Genomic DNA, 20,364 nt, shown 5'->3' on the forward strand with positions numbered 1-20,364 from the left:
TCCAGACTTGTACCGTGTCTACTGCCACGGTGAGGCTGCAGAACAAGCAGTCACGAAACCTCAGTGTCAGCTGAAGTGAGCTTGTGTTTTTGTCCGTGGGGCTGCAGGTCCACCGGGCAGCGCTGGGCTCGCCTGAGCTCGCTCACGCAGTGGTGAACTCTGATCCGGGTAGTAGCTCTGCCGACCTTGGCTAGGCTCTCCCACAGTTGGGGTTGGTGGGCTGCAGGTGGGTCCAGGAGGCCTCGGCAGGGACGGTTGAGCTCTCTGCCCTGTGGTCCTGCATCCCTCAGCATCTGGGGCCCGGGCTGGTCCTCAGGGTGGAAGCAGGGTCTGAGAGAGCGTGGAAACACACAAGGCCTCTTCAGGCCTGGGCTAGGAAGTAGCACTTGTCACTTCTTTTTTTTTTTTATTTTTATTTTTTATTTTTTTTTTGGTTGTGCCGGGTCTTAGTTGTGGTAGGCGGGCTCCTTAGTTGCGGCTCCAGGGCTCCTTAGTTGCGGCAGGCATGTGGGATCTAATTCCCTGACCAGGGATCGAATCTGGGCCCACTGCCTTGGGAGCACGGAGTCTTATCCACTGTGCCACCAGGGAAGTCCCACACCTGTCACTTCTGCCACATCCCATTGGCCAGAACAAGTCAAGGTCAGCTCAGATGCAAGAAGTGAGGAAACAGGCTTCACCTCTCAATGGGAAGAGCTGCAGTGTCACGCTACAAGGGCATGGCTGCAGGGAGGATGGAGAATTGGGGCCACCTCCATAACCTACCACAACCCTCCTCTAATCTGCTGTGTACCCTAGGAAGCTCACCTCCATAGAGGCTCACCTTTATGCACCACTGCCCCAGAGCCTTCCCCCAGCACTGTCCTGGAGACACCATGCACTTAGACTACAGTGTGAATGACTCTCCCTAGACTGTGCAGTGCACAACTTACACAGCCATATGGTGCTGCCCTCAGTGAACCCATCTGTACAGCGATGAGTTTGGGCTGCGTGACATCTTGAGTATTCCTTCCACTGAGAATTCACAAATGCTTTACACTTCAGACCCGACGGTTTCTCTTATGACTTGCCTGAAAAGTCAGCACAGAACACATGTATGTGTGTGCATGCGTTTCCGTGTATATGATGTGTACACTAGCATGCACACAGTAGGTGATAAATACACCAGTTAGATTTAACTATTTTGAAAAACTGTGTTGGAAATGTGTAAACATCCCCACCCTATCTCCCTGCCTTTAGACTACAGCAGACACAGCGCTATCCCACAGAAGCAAGGCTGAGAACTACCAGACTGGTTCATAAAACTTTAAAAATTCAGAGCTAAAGTTAGAAATATAAAAACATCAGGAAACAAATTCTCCTAACCTAACTTGGTAGAACTGAAGAAGGAGGGGAAAAGTCAGAAGTCGAGCCCAGGATACACAGGGCCCAGAGATGGCCCCAGCGCCCTCCCCCTGCAGACACAGGGCGGGCTGGTGGGCCCTCACTGCCCGTCTGTGACTCCTGGCCCTTCCCATGGGTGAAACTCTATCTACACGAAACCTGAGCCCGCAGCTTGGCCCTCTGGCCCCGTGAGCCAGCAGCTGCATGCGCTCAGCAGAGGGCTCAGGAAGCCACAGTCCGTGTTCCCACCACCCCAGACGATGGTAGTCCGTGAGGGTGGGAAGGGAGGGGCCACCAGCCCGCTAAGGTTGCAAGAATCTGCCCAGTTGTGAGAATAAGGAAATATTCCCGGATTTGAGTGGCCTTATGGTTCAGATCCTGGCTTAGAGTTTTCCTGGACATAGCAGGAGAAGTTTTCAGTGTTGATCCATAAAATAATAATAACTTCCATCTGCGAGGACCTGCTCTGGGCCCAGCACTGCACAAAACCCCTCGCGTCTACTTGTTTACCCTCATAACGCCCCTACTGCCCCAATAGGCCATTCCCTCCAGACAGGAATAGTTAAACTTGTTTTTAGGAGGAGGCAAGTGAGAGAAGTTAGGCAGGTTGCCCAAGGTCACACAGCAAATGGATGACTCTGGAGCACATACTGGGACCACCCCATTTTACAGTGGCCCCCGGGGGGCGGCCAGTGGATCTTAGGGACGGCTAAGCCTCCCGGCCCCCCGTGCTGCCCGTGGCGGAGGTGAGTGCCCAGAGGGAGGGTGTGCCTTTGCCACCTTCTGCCAACAGTGACAGACTCGTGGGCGACTCCGGCTGCCATGTGATTCCCGTCCAGAAGTCTAGAGACAGTCCTACCAAAAAAGTTTATTATACACACACACACACACAGAGTATTGTTTCAGGTCTTGGTTTAGATAGATTCCCAGTAAATGCAGAGTAATCCCTGAAGCAGGAACCAGCCCTGACTTAGCGCAGGTGGGTGCCCAGCAGGTGCTCACTAAGGCAGCCCGGAAGGTCCCCAACCAGGGCAGCAGGCACACCTGGGGTGGAACCTGCCACCTTGAGGCAGCTGGGGACCCGGCTCGGCCAACTGCTGGGCCTCAGTGTCCTCACCTGTGAAACAGGGAGACATGGGAGGACAGCGGGACAGAGGTTTAGCTCGGTGCCTGCAACTCAGGGCGCCCACAGTTGTTTCTTTAAAAGGGACGTATCTAAAGACGGGCAGTGCTCAAAGAAATGAGGGAAGAAGGCCACGACGGGTGTCACTTCTATTAATAGAATGCAGTCCTGGGAGAGCACAGATGCTGAGTCCTCCCACCCGAGAGCTCCCAGAGGCAGCTGCCCCTGATGAAAGGCCATCCTGCAGCCCTTCCCCCAGCGCCCTGCAAGCCCAAGTCACCCCGGGTGCGTGCGTGCGGGGGTGTGTATGTGTGCGTGCGTGTGTGTGCGTGCGGGGGTGTGTGTGTGCGCGTGCGTGCGTGCGGGGGGGGTGTGTGCATGCGGGGGTGTGTGTGCGTGCGTGCAGGGGTGTGTGCATGCGTGCGGGGGTGTGTGTGGGGGGTGCGCACGTGCGGAAGGGGGTGTGCGTGCAGGGGTGTGTGTGTGTGCGGGGGTGTGTGTGCGTGTGTGTGTACGTGTGCATGTGTGTGCGTGTGCGGGGGGGTGTGTGCGCGCGTGCGTGCGGGGGTGTGTGTGTGCGTGCGGGGGTGTGTGTGCGTGCGTGCAGGGGTGTGTGCATGCGTGCAGGGGTGTGTGGGGGGGGTGCGCGCGTGCGGAAGGGGGTGTGCGTGCAGGGGTGTGTCTGTGTGTGTGCGGGGGTGTGTGTGCGTGTGTGTGTACGTGTGCATGTGTGTGCGTGTGCGGGGGGGGTGTGTGTGTGCCAGCGTCCACACCATAGCACTTCCTGCGTGGCTCTCGGGAGATCTCTGGAGGTAGTCCCGATTTAAATTGATTTTAGGTGGGATTATTCTGAATGAGCCCACAAATGCAGTTACATGGGGCCTAAATCCCAAACAAGAATCATCACCCTGGTGCAGGGTCAGGATGGTACTTGAAAGTCACATGCTTCAAAGGCAGATGTTTATCATGACAAAATGAGCTATTCTGAAACTTTAAGCAGTTTCATTAGAAGCAACTTAATACAGCCAATAATTCAGTTTGCAAACTTTAAAGAAGCCTCCTTAAAAACACAGGAGGTCACGCGTTCTATAACTTTTCCCCCTGCGGGCTTCCCCCCGCGCTGCTGAGCAGGTATTTACGGCAGCTACAGGGCCGGGCGCCGCCTTCCACACCGGCTGGTCCTGAGTGAGGCCTGACACACCACACTGCCATTGCTGACCACGTCCTTCTCAGGGCAGAAGGGCCTAGAAAAGGCAAACCGCTCTCAGCGGGCGCTCAGAACTGCTGTCCGACGGCCACTGGGACTTCTCTTCCACCCCACCCCGCCCAGCCCCAGAATCCTAGGACGGAGCAGAACGCAAGTCAGGAATCAATTAGGAAAAAGCAGTTTCTTCTTCCCATGCTGCCTCAGAATTCACTGATTTTCTGCAAGCCTGTGGAAGATCAGCGAGGACTGCCAGATCACAGTTTGGGGAAATACAAACCATATTCTAATCCCCGTGTCAGAAAAATCAGCGGAGGCTGGGCAGCTCAGACACAGGACCCCTCCAGCACCTTCGTCCCTCGGCTCCTGTTCCTCTCTGCCTGACGTCCTGACATCCTGACATCCTGACTTTTGATTTCCTTCTGCCCCACACTGCTCTTGGGGTTTTTTTTGGTTTTTTTTTTTTTGAATTTTTGAATTTTATTTATTTTTTATACAGCAGGTTCTTCTTAGTTATCTATTTGACACATATTAGTGGATACATGTCGATCCCAATCTCCCAATTCATCCCACCACCACCGCCCCTCCCCGACCACTTTCCCCCCTTGGTGTCCATACGTTTGTCCTCTACATCTGTGTCTCTATTTCTACTGCTCTTATTTTTATAGTTATGTTTTCTCCTGGACTAAAACGCTTAAGAACTTGTTATTCAGTCTTTTTATCTCTAACAGCGCCTTGCACCCTGCAGACAGGTAAACACTTAGTAAATTGGTTTGGTTCCAACGTATCATCCGACCTGTTATGGGTTGGATTGTGACCCCTGAAATTCATATGTTCAAGCCCTAAGCCCCAGGGCTGCTGAACGTGACCTTATTTGGAAACAAGGTCGTTGCCGATGTAATCAGTTGAGGTCATACTGGGGGAGGGAGGCCCTAATCCAATGACTGGTGTCCTTATAAAACGGAAGTTTGGACACAGAAGAGACCCAGGAGACACCGTGGGAAGACTGGACTTGAGCTGCCCCAACCCAGGAACCTCGAGAGGCCTCGGGGAGGCCGGGACAGACCCTCCCCACCCCTGCAGAGGGGGCGGCTCTGCCCACACCGCCATCCGGGACTTCGGCCCCCAGGGTGTGAGAGAATGAAGCCGCCCAGTTTGCGGTACTTTGTTACAGCAGCCCTAGGAAGCTAATACACAGCCAACAGCTTAAACCAGTCTGAACACACACGCACACCCAGGGCATCTAGCAGGGCCAGCGGGCAGCACCTGATTTGTGCATTCCGCAAATACTGACAGATGGAGTGTCTCCTGGGCAGCATTTTATGGGTTATGGTGTGCTCTGTTATCCTGGGCAAAGAGAGAGAACCAGGTTCCTGGAGTGTTTCGTGGTGAACCAAGAAACTTCATCTGCTGTAGTTACAAGTAAAATTAAAGCAGCCTTGGGAATTCCCTGGCAGTCCAGTGGTTAGGACTCGGCTCTTTCACTGCCATGGGCCCGGGTTCAATCCCTGGTCAGGGAACTAAGATCCTGCAGGCCACATGGTGTGGCCAATAACTGATTTACTGACTGACTAAATAAATAAAGCAGCCTTTCACGACTTCCATCATTTGAATGTGTCTTCCTAATCTTATGGAAGTTTCAGAGGATGGAACATGACTGACTCTCAATTTCACCCCCTTTGACTAAGTAGGCCAGGGATGTTTAAAGTGTTAACTCACGAGCTCAGGGCTCACAAGCCTCCCTGGAGTCTCCAGCCGTGTGTTTCTCATCACAGGAGGAATGACGGAAGCAAACAGTGCGGGCAGGTCAGCAAAACATCCTGGCCATTACTAGACAAAATCAAAGCAGCAGAGCCTCATACACGAAGATTCAGGAGACCTTGTAACGCCCATTTTTCTCTCCCTTACGGCAGAGAACATATCAGAACACAGCGTTGGCAATAACTAAATGTGTCTCTTTTCATAAGCCCCTCTTGTCCCTGGCTGACCTTCCACCTAAAGAAAAGCAGGCTGCATGGGGGGAACCTCAACAGAGCGCTTTTTAAAATGAGCAGAACAATCTGAACTGAAATGAACTTCCCCTTCGCTCTTCACCCTCTTCGCTGGCCCTAAAACAGAACAAACCAACAGAATGCACGAAACATACTACGACATGTTTTCTTAATAAAAGGCACATGGGAAACCCAAGCCACCTCAACACTTTTCTCCATTCTGCACTACGCTATCCCCAGCCGAATGGTTTGTGTTACATTTTGTGAATTTGCAAAAGTTAAGCTGCAGGCTGCTTACATCTCGTTGTTAATCAGTCTTCCGTGTGTTCATGTAGGAAACTGGGGTCAAGTTAAGAGCCTTTCAATTCCATATGAATACTTGGTGAAGTTTCCAAATGTTCCTTTTTAAGGAAAAACGTCCTCAGACTAACATTCCCACATTCGGGTGAAAGCTGTTCAGCGTGTGTGCTTTCTGGCAGACGTTATTCGGTGTGCACGCAAACATCAGAAAGTTCAAATAAATAACTCTTCTTGGGAAATGGAAAATGCTCGTGAAATTTCTAAAACCCAGGGTTTCTAGAGGTGGGGAACGGCTAACATTTTACTACCCAAACCTACCTTCATACCACAGAGAATCGGTAGCTCTGTCTATAATTTGCTACTTTGACGTTGAACTTTCACTGTGACTGTGTCCCTCCAAACAAACCCGTTGGGGCCCAGGGGGAATAAAAGGGTAGCTACACTATAAGAAGTTTCAAATGACCACAGTTTTAGAACATGTTGGGTTGTTTCAGTTTGGCTTCTGCAAATTAAACGTTATTCATTCCTCTCTTTGTTGTTTCCGAGATGAAAGGAACGCTACAGTTTTCTAAGAAAATCTTTCTACATTTAAAAGCAAGTGATTATTGAAGTCTGCCAGTCAATATGAATGCAGTTAATATGCCAAATAACATATGCATTGATAATGACATGTTTTTATCAAACAGCCTCTGAAGTTTCTTAAAGCTTCACTTTTAGAAATGGAAGTCTTTTACATAAGCCTATTTTGGTAAACTTAGCATGCATTTTCAATGCCTTTCAACATCTGTCTTTTATTACCAGAGGTCCTGATATCCAGATGACAGCGAAGTATTCTGAGTGCCTGGAAAGATACAGCCTGCTCCTTATTCCCGTCTTAAATCATAATTTTATTGTGACATCAGGTTCATTTAGAAGCAACATTTTTATTTCCTGGACAGACAGGCAGCTATTCACTCTAAAATGCAGGTTCTGTTTTCATAAATATGTTCCTAAAACTAGTAGGCGTACACAATCCATATTAAATAAAATCTTTTCTGACCTTTTAAATGTAGTGCCAGAACATGAGCAACTTAAAAGTTTAAACAGTTTACTTTTTTTAAGTCACCTAATTAACATTTTATTATTAGCAAATTGATACTGTGCGTTTCAGGCCAATACACCCATTTAAAAAATTAAATAGTTTTTCCTAATTATGGTGCACTTTAATTTCTACATTTAACACCATTTAAGTAATTGTTGATCCTAAGATTATGTACTGGCAAAAAAAACTGGGATAAGATTGTAGTGTCTTTGAGATACAGGGATCCACCGTTTTAAAAAGCGCTCTCTCCGCTCGCCCCTGCTTTGTCAGCTGAGCCAGAGGGAAGCAAACTTTAATCACTCACAGAGTTGCGGTCAAGGTTCACCCTCCAGCCCCGAGGAAACCACAAGTCACGAAGAGGAGAAGCAGGGTCTGTAGGACTAGGGATTCTGTTCAAAATCAGGTATGAACCTGAAACTGAAATCTAGGACTTTAAGCCAGCCTTGAAGTATGCCACGGCTTTCCAACCCTGTGTCTGCCATCCTTTGGGCTTGGAGACATGAGCATTCTTTCATGGGGAGGGCAGTAAATCATTTCACAACCCAGCCCTCAGCTACTGATACATGCAGCCTTTAAAAATCCATAGCAATTGGTCAATTAAACAGAGGGCGAAACTCTCGTACGACACCACCAACAAAAGCTGTTCAAACAAAGCCTGGGAGGACGCTTTGCACGGCGGTTTTCTGCTCAGGTCACGGAGAGGGGCGACTCCTCCTTCGGGCGGGGCAGAGCGGAGCTCCCCGTCCCTCCCGGCCTCCCCGGGGCCGTTCCCCTTGAACGCGGCCCGGACCCCTCCCCAGCCGGCCCCGCACACAATGGCGCCCCGAGCGGGATCCCGCCACCGGGTCCTCGCGCCAACAGCGCGCCCCCCGCGCGGGCCGCGTTCCCGGGTCCGCGCACAAAGGAGGCGCGTGGGCTCCTCCGCGCCCCGCGCTCTCCCGGCCCGCGCGGCCACCAGGTGCCGGCGCCAGCGACCCCGCGCCCGAGCGCCTCCGCGCATCCCGGGCCGCGGCGGGGGCAAGGTGGGGCGCGGGGCCTCCCGCCGCCCGCGGCGCCCGCCGCCGGGCCTCCCACCGCCCCGGGCCTGGCCGCCGCGGGGGCGCGGGCCGGGGGGCACTCACTTTCTCGATGGTCCCGGGCAGCAGGCGCTCCAGCAGCCTGCAGAGGACCACCCCATCCTTCAGAGACGCCTGCAGGAAGCCCTCCGGGTCCGAGATGGTTTTCTTGGGCGACTCCAGCACCCCCAAGGTAATGAGCCACGTAACGGTCTGCTCGGCGGAATTCATAGCGGCGGCGCGCCCGGCCTCCCCGCGCCGCGAGCCCGTCTCGGCGCCGTTCACCTCGGAGCGGCCGCGGCCCGGCCGGCTGCGCCCACCGCCCCCTCCTCCTGCTCGCCCATGGAGAGGCCGGCGACGGCGATTGGCTCGGGCGGCGCCGCGGTCCGGCCGGCTCGCGCTCCCTCGCGTGCGTCCTGGCCGACTGTCAAGTGCCTTTTCATTAGATGCACATGAACCTGCGGCGGCCGCCCGGCGCCGCCCCCGCCGCCGCCTCCCGGCTCCCAGCCGCTGCCGCCGATGACATCACCGAGAGGAGAAGAAAGGCGCCGCGCTGGAGCGGCCCCGGGCCTCCCGGACCCCGACCCCCGGCCGCCCCGGCACCCGGCGGCCGCACACGCGCCCCCGCGCTCGGGCCCGCCGCCGTGCGCCCTCCGCGCCCCGGCCGGCTGTGCGCGCGCGTCCCCACCTGCGCCGCCGGGTGCCGGGCCCCCGCCCCAAGGGCCCGATGACCTCCAGCAGGCGACAGCCCGCCGGCCGGGAGGGCTCGCCGGGCCTCCCAACCCGCGGGCCGCGCGCGCCCTTAACCGATGGCGCCTGGCTGGGCCCAAGGGCAGCCCCCTGGGACGCGAGCGCCCGGCCAGGCTCTTCTCGTTGTCCTGTCCCTTCTGCTTCCTTCTTCCCTCCTTGGAAGACTTGGAATCCTTTCCTTGTATTCCTAATTCATGAGTGTTTAAATTATTAAGTGCTTCCCAGAATGCTCTTTTTATTTTTGCCGGTTTTATTTCAAGAGGTAGGGGGTGAGGGGAGCTGCAAACGAGACGCTTGCTTCTCTCCGCTACCTTGCAAGCCAATAATTACAGAACACGGTGATAATTAAGTCTGTAACCAGACGGGTCTAATTCGGGGAGGAATTGATTTTCCTGGTGCTGCTGCGATCCGTGGGGACGTGGACGCCCCGGAGCGCTGCGTGGCCTGTGTCACGTGTGCCCCCTGCCGGGAGGCCGGTCCGCAGTGCGTGTGACCTCCCCGGCCGGGGTGCCGCGGGCCCAGTCTCCAGGACCAGAAGCCTTGGAGCGGCTCCACTTTAAATTGATGCTGATGTTTCAGACACTGTCAGAGGAAGGTCAAGAAAACAGCAGAGCCTGAAATGGGTGACGATGGGGAAGGAAGGGCTGTGAGAACAGCCCGGTCCTAACAGGCCCCTTGGCCAGATCACACGGTGCGCAAGAGGTGCTCAGGTGGAGACCCGGCTGTGAACCCACACGAGGGCCAGACCTAAAGAGCTCAGACATCCCACCGCCAGGCAAAGAAGAAGCTTCTTCAAACCAGGGATGACCCTGACACATGTATATGCTAAGGAAGGGAGAGAGACTCTCCTTAAAGAAGGACCGTGAAGGTGTACATGTGTGTCCATTTCCTCTACCCTGTACCTGAGTGCTTTTCCTGTTTGCTTGCCGTGACTGCCCTGGCAATTTAAAACAGCATTTGCAGTCACCTGCAGAGAGCTTACTATGTGCCAGGCACATATATTAATCTCATTAGTGACAAAAGCTAGAAAACGTGAAGATTTAAAAAAACAGAAGCTTAACTCTCCCCTTCCTCTGCCTGCTTTTGCAATCATGAAGTGCATTTATTTCCAGCTTCGAGTTAAGCGGTCAAGTTTTCTTTCCACATGAGAACACAAAGTGATTTGAAGAGCAGTATGAATTCTGGATTATAAGGGCCATGTATTCGGTGGTCACAGCTCCCACTTCCTGAGCTGCCCAGCGCTTGCTCCCTGCTTTGTGCGGCATAATCACGACGACAACCTTAGGAAGTTTTTCTCATCGTCCCCATTTTACTGGTTGCACATCCCACAAGTGGTGAAGATGGACTCAACTCTGGGCTCTGCAACTCCAGGACCAGCCCGCCTCACCCATTGTCCAGACCGCTTCCCTATACACTTTCTGGGAAACAGGACGATTCACAGCTCCGTCAAGTTTTGTGCCCAAGGACACTTTATCAACAGAAGGGTATTAACCCCAGAGTAGCTGTTCACTGAGATTCCTGTTTATTCTCATTACTGCTGAATTGGTCACGTGATTTAGAATACAGTCATTACAATTCCAGATTCCATTAAATTAGGTTTGGCACTTATAATCTGGTAAACAAGAGTAAGATTCAACTTGACTCAAGGAAATGGTCCTGCAGAAAGGCAGCTCTATGGAGTGGCCTTAGGTGGCCAGTGAACCTGGCAGCCAGTCATTGTCAGAAGGGACACCCAGAGGCCACCTACTATAACTGGCCTTGGAAGTCCCTGAATGTTTTAATGCTTTATAGCGACTAGTGGCATTCTTTTACCTTGGATGTACATTAATTTCAAAGAAGCTTATTTGGAAGGTATTCTAGAAAGTAACATTGTTCAAAGCTAGGCGTTTTGGGGACTTCTCTGGTGGTCCAGTGGTTAAGACTTCACCTTCCAGAGCAGGGGGTGCGGGTTCGATCCCTGGTCGGGGAGCTAAGATCCCACATGCGCTGCGGCCAAAAGACCAAAACATAAAACAGAAGCCATATTGTAACAAATTCAATAAAAGACTTTAAGAATGGTCCACATCAAAAAAATATATATCTTAAAAAAAGCTAGATGTGGGGCCTCCCTGGTGGCGCAGTGGTTGAGAATCTGCCTGCCAATGCAGGGGACACGGGTTCGAGCCCTGGTCTGGGAGGATCCCACATGCCGCGGAGCAAAAGGGCCCGTGAGCCACAATTACTGAACCTGCGCGTCTGGAGCCTGTGCTCTGCAACAAGAGAGGCCGCGACAGTGAGAGGCCCGCGCACCGCGATGAAGAGTGGCCCCCGCTCGCCACAACTAGAGAAAGCCCTCGCGCAGAAACGAAGACCCAACACAGCCATAAATAAATAAATAAATAAACCCCCCAAAAAAAGAAAGTAGCTTAAAATAAAATTATTTAAAAAAAAAAAAAGCTAGATGTTTTTAAGGGTTTAATTGAGCTGAGTATCCAAGGTGAGCATTTGGTTAAACTTAACGTTCTTCCAAGCTCCTATTACAGAGGACACGTGCTGGGGAGGAGGACTCATTGTTCTCGTGGGCTAGCACCAATTAAGGTTGTTGTCGGCGGAGGATTCTGGCCTTGCCTCTGGAGGCCCTTTGGCGCACCTAAAGATCGTGGAAGGGCTCTCAAGTCAGGCGTGTGTCCTTCGGTTCCCTCATTTCTCACGAGAGAACTTCAGCCTCATGCCCAGCTTGGCGGGCTGTTATTGCCTGATGGCCACACGCAGGCCACTGTTAAGGGTTCACCCACAAATAGCCCCAAACCAGGAACTACCCAAAGCTCAGCTGAACTGTGCTAGCTCAATTGGAGGACGGTGTTACAAAAATGTTAAAATCTACCCCAGCCTGAAGCCAGATGGACAGACGGCTGATTACCTGGCCATCACACCCTGTAGAGTCACTTTTATTGAATTGGACCATCATCTAGATTGAAAAATGCAGCGAGAAGCAGTTCTATGAAGCTCACTGTGTCTAATGTAAGTATTACCGAAGGCACTCATTTTATCAAGCAGTGTACTATTTATTTGGCATATATATGGTCAAATGCTAAAAATTAAAGGTGCAAGTCAGGAAAAAATATTTTCTGAACATATATAGCTGAGAAGTTACTCAGGACAGGAAGACATTTACAGATATAGTAATCATGGCATGTAATGTCAACAAGACGCGTATCCTGGTTTGGGTCCCGGAGCAGATCCTGCGCCACCTTGGGTGAACGTAGTTCACTTGGGGAGTGATCCCAGGGAGGACAAGTGAGGAAAAGGAGAAAGTGACCCAAAGGTGTGCAGTGAACAGCGGGGCTCAGCTCCCCCGGGAGCCTTGAGAGGCAAAGTGGATGCTGTATCAGTCAGGGTCCTCCAGAGAAACAGAACCAGTAGCATATGTATAAAGACATTTATTACAAGGAATCGGCTCACGTGATTACAGAAGCTGGCAAGTCGAATCTGCAGGTAGACCTGCAGGCTGGAGACGTGCGGGCAGCTGACGTTTCAGCTTGAAGACATCTGTCAGAGGATCTTCCCTTACCTGGAGGAGGACTGGTGGTTTTGTTCTTTTCAGGCCTTCAACTGATTGGGTGAGGCCCACCCACATTGGGGAAGGCAATCTGCTTTACTCAGTCTACCAATTCAAATGTTAATCCCACCCAGCTGTGGTGCCAGGGGTGTGTTAACAAGCTGGCTACCGCTGGCGGCATGTGGGTCCCTCTGGGGCCCTGTATTAGATTCCTGCAGTGACCATAACAAAGCACCACAAACCTGGGGGCTCAAAACAACAGAAATGGATTCTCTCACAGTCTGGAGGCTGGAAGTCTGAGATCAAGGTGTGGGCAGGGTGGGTTCCTTCTGAGGCAATGAGGGAGGACCTGCTCCAGGGCTCTCCCAGCTCCTGGTGGTGGCTGGCCATCCCTGAGCTTCCTTCTCGGCTTGTAGATGCGTCCCTCCAATCTCTGCCTCTGTCTTCACATGGCATTCTCTCTTTTTCTGTGTCAGTGTCCAAATTTCCCTCATTTTATAAGGATACCAGTCACCAGACTAGGGCCCATTCTCATCTTAACTTGATTACATCTGCAAAGATCCTGTTTCCAAATAAGATCACATCCAGAGGTACTGGGAGTTAGGACTTGATCATATCTTCTGGGAGAGAAAATGCAACCCACAATAGTACCCTTTGAGTAACCAGGGCCATGCCTGCCCCAGACATATCCCACCAGAGGAAGGGGAGGCTTCCTATCACGTGACATCAAAGCAAGTATGACATCTCAGAATCTCTCTTTACATGATGCTCGGATCCATGGGAGATTCTGGTGGTGTCATCCCGATCCGTCCATGATGAATCTCCCCATCACTGTCATTCGTTTCAGGAGCTGTCAATAATTCCCTCCCAGATTCCATATTTCACTTGGAATTGCCATGGCTTGACATCCCTCCGATACTTATCAGCTGGAATTCTGTAAAGAGGCCCTGTTATTATACAGATAGTTCCTACAGGACAGAGAAGATAAACGCTTATTTTCTGCGTTTACCAGTTTTCAGTGTCATGGGTTGGTGCTGTAGCATCCTGCCAAGGAGACCGATGATTTTTTTAAGTTTCATTATGAATTATGGATCTTGAAAAACATATTTGATGCATTTCAGCTTATTTCCCTCTTCCTAGTTTCTCTTTTTTGTACTTGTTGGGAGATTCTTCTCCGTGAGTCTCTCACATTTCCGAATATCTGAGCACAAGTAACGATAGCTTTTGTTCTATCTTTTCAAGAGTGTTTTGGACCAAGCACCAAGCCCTTTGAAGATAGAGATATGGTCCCCTCTTGGGCAGAGGACAAATCTGCTTGCTGACCAGTAGATTAAAAATTAGGTCTCCTCTGAGACGAAGTTCAGGCAGGTTCACTTGCAGTCCCTATAAGATCGGGGTTTGCTAAGCTGGGGTTCCTCAGCTGTGACACAAGCCCACCGTGTGTGTGGCACCCACCTGAGCCCAGCCTGCATTGCCTTGGACTTGGGAGCAGGGGGCCCTGGTGAGAACCTGAGGCCCATGCTGTCTGCCCTGCCAAGTCACGTATCCTTTGTCTCTGACCCGGGAGTCTTGTGTCTTTTGCCAGCGCCACGAAACTCTGGCTTAACTGTGTTAGCTTTTGAGTAGGTTAAAATCCCAGATCTGTTATAGTTCTTTACGGTGCTTTTACTCATTTCCCAAGATTAGTGATCAATTACCCTTTTTTTTTTTTTTTTCTGAATATGGCTCTCACTGGGTCCCATGAGTTTTATTAGAAAGTACTTTCTTTTTCATTGCTCCCAAGAGGATTTGCAATTTCCCTTTTGAGTTCCTCTTTGAGCAAATCTTTTCTACAAATATGGTTCTTAATTACCAAGAAATTGAGTTTGTTGGCCATTGACTGTGATTAGTCAACTGAGCCTATGAATCTCTGCTTTTCAACATTTGCTAAGATTTTAAATGTCCCATGAACTTAAAAGGATGCATATGCTCTGTTGAAGAGATTATATACTTATATGTATTATGTAAGGTTTTTGTGCTTTTTTAAAAAGAACTTTTTATTCCAAAATAATTTTAGACCAACAATAGGTTGCAAAAATAGTACAGAAGGCCCCCAGGTAGCTTCATCCAGCTTCCTTCAAAGATAACATGTCACACAACCAGAGAACAGTTCAAAGCAAGGGAGTGGATATTGGTATAAGACTATCAGCTAACCTACAGACGTTATCGGATTTCACCAGGTTTTATATGTACTTTTTGTATGTACTTCTATCAACTCCACCACGTGTGTAGGTGGTGTCATCACCACCACAATCGGGCTGCAGAACTGATCCGTCACCGCAACAAAAGTCCCTGCTGCTGTCCCTTTGGAGTCACACCCTCCCCTGCTGAACTTTTGAGTCCTGTTCCCCCTTTCCTATGAGATACATCTAATTGTCAAAGACATAAATGTTAAGATCAAGTTTTCCCTAAATCTCAAATCACACATTTGAGATGTTCAAAGCACAGGTTAATTGAAAACTTTTACCTTTTTTTACAAATTATGCCTTAAATCAATTCATAATGTTCATCTTTCTCTTGATTATTTCTCTTATCCTTATTTTCCCTGGATCTGATAATATTTTTCCATTCCTGTTTTCTTTTTACTTGTACTTACCTGATGACTCTTTACCTATATCCTCATTTTCAACCTTTCTTTATCACTTTAAGTTAGATTGTGTAAAGAGCATAAATGGGTTTATTTTTTGTGCCTCATTGACAGTGTCTGGTTTTTTTTAATAAGAAAATAAGTCCATTCATGTTTAGTGTACTGACTGATAGACTTTATTTTGTCCCTGTTATTTTAAATAAATTATTTTTTACTTTACATTGCTGTTTTCTATTGATATTTTCCTCTTCTATGTGTTTACTGGTGTGTTCAAATGGCTCTTCATTCCATTTTTTGTCCATTGTTTTCAAATTAAAAATTGCATCATAGTTTTCCATTTAACAAATGGTTATCTTTCCTATCTTGGCTTGTAGTCAGACTCGTATACCTTTACTTTTTACGGTGAGATGCCATGACACACTATTTCCCCACCAACATGCTCTGTTTTCTACCTGCTCACCACCCGCCCCATAAGATGAGACTTGGGGGACTTCCCTGGTGGTCCAGCAGTTAAGACTCTGCACTCCCAGTGCAGGGGGCTCAGTTCAATCCCCGGTTGGGGAATTAGACCCCGAATGCCACAACTAAGGCTCCTGCATACTGCAATGAAGATTCCACATGCCACAACTAAGACCTAGCGCAGCCAAATAATTTTTTTTTTTTTTAAAGATGAGACTCGGAGAATGCTTGTGCCACCTCCTCTTCTTCTGCCTCAACCCCATGCTTTCAGAGAGACCACTGGAGAGCTTTGCCTGCTCCCCCTCCTTTACCCCAAATGCCCATATTTTGCAATCAGTTTAGCTATGTATTGTAGGATATACCTTCTTTTCCAGGAGTCCTTATTGAGCACTTGTATTACACACATGGGCGTGTGTGCGTGCATGTCTATATGTCACTGCTCATCACCACTTTTTTTCCCTCCCTTCATGCATCCTAAAGTTTGTGTGCTGTTGGTGTAGTGTCACAGATATCTACCTCTAACGGGGCACAGGTGATAGACTATTTTATTTTACCCATGCGTGTAAAAATACCTTTATCCCCCAACAGTGAATGGTATCATGGCTGGGTAGAGAATTACTAGGATGAGTCCTCTTTTCATCCTAGTATCTGGATGGAATACTAGGGTGGAAGTATTCCATCCAGGTGCTCTTCCATTGTCTCACAGCTTCTAGTGTTGCAGAGAGGGAGTCTGCTGATTTGATCCTTTTATTCTCTGTAGGTAACTTGATCTTTTGCTCTAGAAACTTGTAGGATTTTCCTCTTTATTGTTAGAGATTAGGATTTTCATCAGGATATGATCAAGGGGTGTGTGTGTGTGTGTGTGTGTGTGTGTGTGTACTCCCCGTGTGTGTGTGTGTGTGTACTCCCCGTATGTGTGTGTGTGTGTGTGTGTGTGTGTGTATGCACACATCTATTTATCCTCATTCTTGCCTGGACCTTGATGGCCTTTTCAAACTCCTGACTCCCATCTCGCTGCAGCTTAGGGAAATCTTCTTCAATTACTTATATTTAATAACTTTCCTTCATCTCCTCTTTTTTTTTTTTTTTTTAACATTCTGGAGCCTCTCTTACTTTCCTGTTAACCCTTCTTTACGTATTTTCAATGTTGCTTTTCTCCCCTCGTGATTTCTATTCTATATTTTTCCTCTGTGCTTTGAGGTATGTCTTCCATTTTATATTCTAGTCCAACAATGTGGGTGTTCTTCTCCTCCGATTCAGCAATTAAATTTTTCTTTTAGATTCAGGAAGTCATTTTTGTGTTGTACTTGAAACTCCTTAAGGCTGTTTTTGTCTCATGTTTATAATTTTAGGAAAGAAAGTATATTTTGAGAGGAAACATACTCCCCTTCACAATCAAGGGGATCTATGGTGGCTAAAATGATTGTTCCATGATTTTGTGGTCCAAGCAGAGAGCTAAAGGGAGAGTCAGGAGGTTCCTGGGGATTGGCAGCCCTCTCTTCTCATTTCACAGCCACTCTCAGTATTTCCGCCCCGTTCAAACGCTTCACTCTGATTCTGCATTTCCTTCTTTCTGGAACATGCGTGTCGTACTAACTCAGATTTGCAGTCTGTTCGTCACACTGGGCTCTTGCCCGTCCTCTGGACGGTGTTCTGCTAACCTCCCCCCCTTTGCCGTCTCCTCTCTCCTCCACTGGTCCCTTCCTGTCCTCCTCTAACACATCCTCGGTTCTCCCCACCCTCTCACCCCTCACCCCCACCGCACTCCCAGCCTTTAGGGATCCCTCCAGCACCCCGTCCTCCCCTCACCTCACTGTCCTGTGATCTCCTTCCCTGCACCAATCCCTCACCCCCCATCACCCTGCACTGAGTGAGTCTCTGTCACCAGTTCATGGAAACAAAGCACAGTTTATGTTGGGCACAGAGTTAACGCTCTGGCTGGTATCAGAACCTCACCGGGGCTGAAAGGCTTCCACACCTTTCTTATCTCCAGGAGGAGAATGAATCCGAGGTTCTCAGGCAGGCTTTTCACACTAGCTCTGTAAGGTCTTGGGGTTAAGAAGCCCTCTGAGATTTGATGGAAACTAAGAAACCCTCCTTGGAGGCAGGGAATGTCAGAGGGCTGTGGGATTCCCTGGAGTGTGTCCACGGGCCTCAGGTCAAGACCATGCTGGCTCGAGAGCAAATGTGATCAGAAGACACACACGCCTAACACCTTCTGTGGCTGAGCAAACCTACTTAAACAAAAGCAACAGGAATTAAGATTAAACTGTTCCAATCATTTTTGTTTGTGTAAATTGTAATGAGGCTGTAATAGACAAGGATTTTAGAAAACAGAATGTTTTACAAATCTGTTCCTTCCCTCATGTGAAATTACTTTGGGGATACCAGTCAGTATCGTTCTCAGTGCCCCCGCCTGGATATTATATAAAAATATAAAATATATAAAATATATACAAAACACCAGAGACAGGAGTAGATCTGGTTGCCAGGGCTCTGTGGATCTGCTATAAGCCTGAAATAAACAGTGACCCTAAAAGTAGGCGGTGCTTTGATTTTTATTTTAAAATACCCATTGATTTTTTTTACCTATATTTCCTGCAAAACCTAAAAATATTTTTCTGTTGGAGAAGTACTTTTTGAAAAAGAACAGAAGCAGACGCCAACAAATAAATATTTGGTGGTGTAATTAGCTGCTGTCATATTTTATACGGGGGCAACAAAATCCATCTTACGTGAACATTTTTTGCTTTATAAATGGTTTCATCCATTTGGATGTAAAGTCTGCTTGCGAAAGGAAACGTTTTTAATTGCCCCATTTTCTGTCCTTTTGACTTATTGCAGAAAAAAGCACCTCAAATGAATCATGGGTTTGATTAATTGGAACCCAATTTTTAGAAGCCACAAATTATTGAAGATGGAACATAGAGAAGTCCCTTAGCAAACAAGGCCTTGAGTGCTTATCCAGTTACTAAATGTCATTAAGATGCCGCCTGAACAGTGAGCAAATTAGCCTGGTGTGGAAGAGCCTCAGTCCCCACAGAACAATTTCTGACCGAGAAGGTCCTCTTAGCTCAAGGAAACCGAGCAGAGCGGAAGGTGATGAAGTAAAATGTGGATTCACAGCAGAGTTGAGAAAATACGGCTGGAATTACGAGTCCAGTAGAACAGGGATCAACCACAAGGATCAAGAATGGTGGCAGGGCAGATGAAGAGGCCCAGAGCACAGGCTGGCAGGGATGTTGCAGGGACACGTGGGTGTGGGTACCAGGTGGCCTCACTGCAAGGTGGAGATGGCCTCAGAGTAAAGGGTGAGGGTAAGGATACACGTCCAGTGAGGGGAACGGAACACACACACACGTGCTTTCATAGCAGCAGCGTCTATGAATGTTAAGAAGCAGGAAAATGGTCACATCACTGGGAAAGAGCTTGGCAAACAAGATCCATGAGATAGGAAACGTGAAGAGCGGGAACTAGGTGTGTATGAAATAAAGCCAGATTGTGGCCACCGTGACTGCTGACCAGTGGGACAGGGCGGCAGGGACCGCGACCGAGGAGCTGGGATGCTGTACGTGAGCACGTCATCATTCCCAAGGTCGGGAGACAGCGGGGTGTTGCCACCGTGCGATGGTGCCTGGGGACACGCGGATACAGAGCGGAACTGCCTGATGGCCTAGAAAGGGATCTTCCCCGTCCCGGGGCCGCTGCACCCGCAGTGCAGTCCGGTCGGTGGGCCCAGCAGCGCTGGAAGGTGGCAGGTTGCTCGCTGCTCCCGCCACCCCCGCACCGGGCATGGGCTGCTGCCCGTCTTCAGTTCTGCCCGCACTCCCAGCTGTCCGGGCGCCACCCCGCTGGGCAGACCCCGGCTAGAGGGCTGAGCCCCTGGGCCGCCCCCCGCAGCCCCGCGTCCCTCCCGCGGAGATGGGGCCCACGTCCCCCTCACAGCCCCCCTGCCCCTTCCCCTCAGCACCCCTGCGCCTCGGCCGTCCTCCCACACCTCCCACTCCGCAGCCCGTCCCGCGGACTCATTCTGTGCGTTCGGACAACCTGTGTGGCTTCATCCTCGTGCTGGCAGCCGGCCGACGCAGGATCCTGAAGAGTGAGATGCCCAGTCCGAGTCAGGCCTGGGGTGGTGCAGACGCAAGGAGCCGAGGACAGTTTCACAGCAGATCAGGAGCAGGGCTGTGTGGGGCGAGATAAGAGCCCACTGGAAACGTCATCAAGCCAAGGGAAGAAACAAAAGAGCAGCTGAACTGCTGCAGAGAAACGCCTGGTAGGGATCCCACATTCTAAAGTGAGGTGCTGGGGGCGCCCGGAGCCAGGGTCCTGCCAGGCCCCCTCATCCCGGCCGAAAAGGGGAGGCCGGGAATCGGGGGGGGGCGGTCAGAGAGCACTGGGGAGCCTCCTCTGGAAGGAGGGGCCGAGGCTCTGCCCGAAGGCAAGAGAGGGCACCTGGGCCACTCAGAGCTTCATTCACTCCCCGGGTTGGGGGGTGCAGCGACAGGCACCCAAGCTGACTCACCTGGGTGGTGGGACCGGCGCTGGACCAGGACCCTGTGTCCAGACTTGGTGCCTCGGCGAGGCTCACCTCTGAAGCAGACCCCCGGAGAGGTGAGGTGACAGCAAAAGCAGGGTCTCGGCGGGAGGAGGGGGCCCTTCTGAGGCTCAGGAACAGGCCAGGTGCACGCCAGGGACCTGTAGGCAGGAGGTTCCCTCGGGGCCTTCTCGAAGGACCCACCTGGGCCCTTCCATTGGCAGGAGACACCAATCCCCCTGCAAGCGGGTGGCAGGGGAGGGGAGGGGGTCCAGGTGGGAATCAGCGCCCCTACCCCTCCGCATCCTGGGTCACAGTTG

At 50.4% G+C, this 20,364-nt stretch overlaps 1 protein-coding gene across 6 annotated transcripts in view; it reads right to left on the bottom strand.

The window, feature by feature from the left end:
• ARHGEF7 (Rho guanine nucleotide exchange factor 7) overlaps nucleotides 1–8,567 on the bottom strand; it is a 126,242-nt gene extending 117,675 nt beyond the window's left edge. The window contains exon 1 of one of the 6 annotated variants that reach the window (XM_057532530.1): nucleotides 8,204–8,567. In XM_057532530.1, the coding sequence (XP_057388513.1) occupies nucleotides 8,204–8,368 (165 nt within the window). In that variant the 5' untranslated portion in view covers nucleotides 8,369–8,567. The remainder of the gene's footprint in view (nucleotides 1–8,203) is intronic. The other 5 variants (XM_057532532.1, XM_057532527.1, XM_057532528.1 and 2 more) reach the window with 5 other exon arrangements.
• Nucleotides 8,568–20,364: the final 11,797 nt, after the last annotated feature.

Source organism: Balaenoptera acutorostrata, chromosome 18, assembly GCF_949987535.1.
Source record: "Balaenoptera acutorostrata chromosome 18, mBalAcu1.1, whole genome shotgun sequence".
Lineage (NCBI taxonomy): Eukaryota > Metazoa > Chordata > Mammalia > Artiodactyla > Balaenopteridae > Balaenoptera > Balaenoptera acutorostrata.